This window comes from Mandrillus leucophaeus, unplaced genomic scaffold (genome assembly GCF_000951045.1).
Source record: "Mandrillus leucophaeus isolate KB7577 unplaced genomic scaffold, Mleu.le_1.0 Scaffold55, whole genome shotgun sequence".
Lineage (NCBI taxonomy): Eukaryota > Metazoa > Chordata > Mammalia > Primates > Cercopithecidae > Mandrillus > Mandrillus leucophaeus.
Window position 1 is genome coordinate 4417167 of NW_012105919.1, and position 4720 is coordinate 4421886.

General features: G+C 49.3%; 1 protein-coding gene across 1 annotated transcript in view; it reads left to right on the plus strand.

Moving 5' to 3' along the window:
• PLBD2 (phospholipase B domain containing 2) overlaps window positions 1–4720 on the plus strand; it is a gene marked incomplete at its 5' end in the record, with an annotated part of 29980 nt that overhangs the window by 16060 nt on the left and 9200 nt on the right. The window contains 2 exons of the mRNA XM_011997944.1: window positions 580–680; window positions 890–1104. Coding sequence (XP_011853334.1) covers window positions 580–680; window positions 890–1104 — 316 coding nt within the window. The remainder of the gene's footprint in view (window positions 1–579; window positions 681–889; window positions 1105–4720) is intronic.

The window sequence follows — 4720 nt, forward strand, 5'->3', positions numbered from 1 at the left end:
CCACCCACCCACCCACTCATCCACCTCCCGCCTGTCAACCCACCCATCTACCCATCCATCCATCCATCCATCCACCCACCCACCCATCCATCTTGCAGATGCTTACTAAGTGCCTAGTGTGCCTGGCCAAGGCCCCATGAGGGCCACACTGATAGTACTTCATGGTTATAGGGTGTTGAGGCAAAAGAATGCAATGGGGAGAAGTCAGATGTATGAGACAGGTACCCGAGGCAGCAATACAGTCAGTACTGAACTCAGAACACGAGCAGTTGGCCGGAGGCCAGGCTAGGCTTGGAGGCGTCCTAGAATAGGTGGCTTTTAAACTAGGCTCTTAAGTGGGGCTGATTTGGGGTTAACACAGGGCAGAGACATAGAGTTAATTCCTTGAAAGCAGGAGAGTGCTCATCATGGAGAGGTGGGTGGTAGTTTGGGGGAGTCAAGGCTGGCTGGAGTCTGGAGGGTACCCCTGGGCCTCCTGCTCTGTCTGAACCCCCAGGCCAGAGCCCCTCCCATTGAAGGAGAAGGTGTGAGCCTGGAGGAGAGGCCTCACCCTCCCTCTGCCCCTGCCCCCTCCCCTAGGTGCGGCTGACCCTCCTGCAGCTGAAAGGCCTGGAGGACAGCTACGAAGGCCGTGTGAGCTTCCCAGCTGGGAAGTTCACCATCAAACCCTTGGGGTTCCTGTAAGTGCCACCCCCAGAGTGGACAGGGTGGGAAGAAGGGCTACACACTCATAGTCGGACAGACCTGGGTTCCAGCGTCAACCCTGCCACTGCCTGGCTCTGTGGCCTTGGAGCAGTCAGCTGACCTCCTAGAGCCTCAGCTTTCTCCTCTGCAAAATGAGTACAAAACAGCAGGCATGGTAACCCTCTGGTGCCCTGGCCCTCCTCAGCCTGCTACAGCTCTCTGGGGACCTGGAAGACCTGGAGCTGGCCCTGAACAAGACCAAGATCAAACCTTCTCTGGGCTCCGGCTCCTGCTCCGCGCTCATCAAGCTGCTCCCTGGCCACAGTGACCTCCTGGTTGCCCACAATACCTGGAACAACTACCAGCACATGCTGCGTGTCATCAAGAAGTACTGGCTCCAGTTCCGGGAAGGCCCCCAGGGTAGGTGGGTGTGGGTGTGTCTGGGGGATGAATGAGTGGGTGGGCACACACGTGGGAAGTGGTCCTAGGAGTTGTGGGCCTTGGAAACCCTCCCAACACACAGAGTCACTGTAGGGATATTTCAAGAGTTCATCTTGTTTTTGTTGTCTTTCTTTTTGAGTCAGGGTCTTGCTCTGTTGCCCAGGCTGGAGTGCAGTGGCAGTCGTGGCTCACTGCAGCCTTGACTTCCCAAGCTCAGGTTATCCTCCTGCCTCAGCCTCCCAAGTATCTGGAACTACAAGTGTGTAGCACCACACTCAGCTAATTTTTTAATTTTTTTATTTTTAAGAGATAGTCTCACTATGTTATCCAGGCTTGTCTCAAACTCCTGGGCTCAAGTGATCCTCCTGACTTGGCCTCCCAAAGTACTGGGATTACTTATGTGAGCCACTGCACCCAACCAGTTCATCTTGTTTTACATGTTTATTGCCTTTTTTATTTTACCTATTGCTGCTTACCAAGTTACCCCAACATTTTAAACAACAAGAGCTTAAATAACCACTGTGTATTTTTTTGCTCCTGCCTCTATGGGTCAGCTGGATGGTTTTGGTTTTCTGGGCTGGGCCGGGCTGATCTTGGCTAGGCTCACTGATGCATCTGCAGTCTGCTGGCAGGTCAGCTTGGGATGGCCTCTTCTCCTGCCTGGGATTGACTGTCAGCCAGGGTGATGGGGACAGCCGGGCTATGTGGTCTTTCATTATCAGCAGGTGAGCACAGGCCTGTTCGTGTGGCATGGGGGCAGGATGTGGTGAAGGCCTCTTGAGGCCTTGGTGAAACTGACACAGCATTCTTTTCTTTTCATTTTGAGACAGAATCTTGCTCTGGTGCCCAGGCTGGAGTGCAGTGGCGTGATCTCAGCTAACTGCAACCTCTGCCTCCAGGGTTCAGGCAATTCTTCTGCCTCAGCCTCTTGAGTAGCTGGGACTACAGGCATGCATCACCATGCCCAGCTAATTTTTGTATTTTTAGTAGAAACAGAGTTTTCCCATATTGGCCAGGCTGGTCTTGAACTCCTGACCTCAAGTGATCTGCCCACTTTGGCCTCCCAAAGTGCTTGGATTACAGGTGTGAGCCACCACACCTGGCTTGACACAGCTTTTTTTTTTTTTTTGAGACAGAGTCTTGCTCTGTCGCCTAGGCTGGAGTGCAGTGGCACAATCTCAGCTCACTGTGACCTCTGCCTCCCAGGTTCAAGTGATTCTCTGCCTCAGCCTCCCAAGTAGCTGGGATTATAGAAACGTGCCACTGTGTCTGGCTAATTTTTGTATTTTTAGTAGAGATGGGGTTTTGCCATGTTGGCCAGGCTGGTCTTGAACTCCTGACCTCAGGTGATACAGCCGCCTCGGCCTCCTAAAGTACTGGAATTAAAGATGTGAGCCACCGTGCCTGGCTGACACAGCATTCTTTACCCAAATCAAGTCAGGTGGCCAGCCCAGACTCCAGAGATTCGAGAAAAGACTCCACCATTTGCTGTGAGGAACTGCAGAGTCACACTGCACATGGCTTGGATGCAGGCATGGGAAGAATTAGAGCTGTTTTTGCAAACAACCAATTGCAAGGAGTGCATGAATACATTCTTCCTGTTAAATGTGAAAACTGGCTGGACACAGTGGCCCATCCCTGTAATCCCAGCGCCTTGGGAGTTTGAAGGAGGAGGATTGCTTAAGCCCAGGAGGTCGAGGCTGCAGTGAACAGTGATCACGCCACGACACCCCAGCCTGGGTGACAGTGCAAGACCTGGTCTCTAATAAAGAAAAAAATAGTTTACAGTCAAGGTCAAAGTCCTCTATAGTGCCATATCCTTCATCCCAGGCCCCAGCATCAACCCCAGGGATACCACTGCCAAATGTTTGCAGTACCTCCTTCTTGGCCAAATGTAAAAACTTGATGGGACCAGGAGGTGGGGAAGTGTCCAGCCTTATTCGTTGCTAATGGGAGTATGCATTGGCACAGCTACTTTTAAGAGGAATCCAGCTGGCATCTAATAAAATTCAAAATCTGTCACTCCAGTGATCCAGCAATTCTCTGACTCCAGTCTGTCCCTAGAGAGACACTTCAGCTTCTGCGTGGGGAGTGTGTATAAGCCAGTCTGCTGTCACAGTGGTTTGGTAACAAATATGTCCATTCGTTGAAATTTAAGTGAACTCTAAATTGACATTTATACAGGAAATCGTGTACACCGTAAGTGTACAACTTGAATTTCTTGCATATGGAACACCTGTATATAGCATCCATCTGGAGAAACAGAACATTCCCTGCCCCTAGAAGCTTCTCTCGTATCCGTTTCCAGACACACCCCACCCCAGCATCATCTCTATCCTGATTTCTGGTTTTTTTTTTTGAAACAGAGTCTTGCTCTGTCACCCAGACTAGAGGGCAGTAGTGCAATCTCGGCTCACTGCAACCTCCACCTCCTGGGTTCAAGCAATTCTTCTGCCTCAGCTTCCTGAGTAGCTGGGATTACAGGTACACACCACCACACCCAGCTAAGTTTTGTATTTTTAGTAGAAATGGGGTTTCACCATGTTGGCCAGGCTGGGCTTGAACAGCCGACGTCAAGGGATGCAACTGCCTATCCTGATTTCTCACAGTGTAGGTTAGGTTTGCCTGGTTTTGAATGTCATGTGAATGGAATTGTGTAGTATGTGCTCATTTGTTCTGCATGTCTGTGAGATTCATCTGTATTACTGTGTAGCTGTAGATCTATCATTCTCATTGCTGTTTATCCATTAAAATTTTAATAGCTTTTAAAAACTGCGTAAGTCATACAGGTATGTTATAGAACACTGGAGAATCCACCAAAACACTCTCACAATGAAAATCACTCGAACACTCCACAACCCGAAAGAGAAAATTTCTGTGAACATTTGGTTATGTTTTCTCCTAGACTTTAAAAAATGTACCTTGCCTGGCACAATGGCTCATGCCTGTAAACCCAGCACTTTGGGAGGCTGAGGCAGGTAGATCACTTGAGGCCAGGAGTTCAAGACCAGCCTGGCCAACATGGCAAAACCCCGTCTCTACTAAAAATACAAAAATTAGCTCGGTGTGGTGGTGCACACCTGTAATCCCAGCTACTCGGGAGGCTGAGGCACCAGAATTGCTTGAACTGTGAAGGCAGAGGTTGCAGTGAGCCAAGATGGTGCCACTGTACTCCAACCTGGGCAACAGAGTGGGCCTCCGTCTCAAAAAAACAAAAAATTTTGCAAGGGTGGGCTTCATGCATGGAATGAATGAAGCTATACCCATCATTGTAGTATTATACAGAGTAGTTTCACTGCTCTAAAATGTTTGCTGAGTTTTTTAAAAAGCATAGTTAAGATTATACCATGTGAATTATTTGCAACTTCCTTCTTTTGACCACTAGGCTGCCTTGGAGAGTTGCTGGTACTGCCTTTTGGTCCATCACGTGTTTTGTTTTTCAAATTATTTATTGATTTTGAGATAGGGTCTTGCTGTGCTACCCAGGATAGTCACAAACTTCTAGCCTCAGGTGATACTCCTGCCTCAGTCTCCCAAAATGCTGGGATTTCAGATGTGAGCCACTGCGCTGGGTCCCACTGTGCTTTTTTCCTTT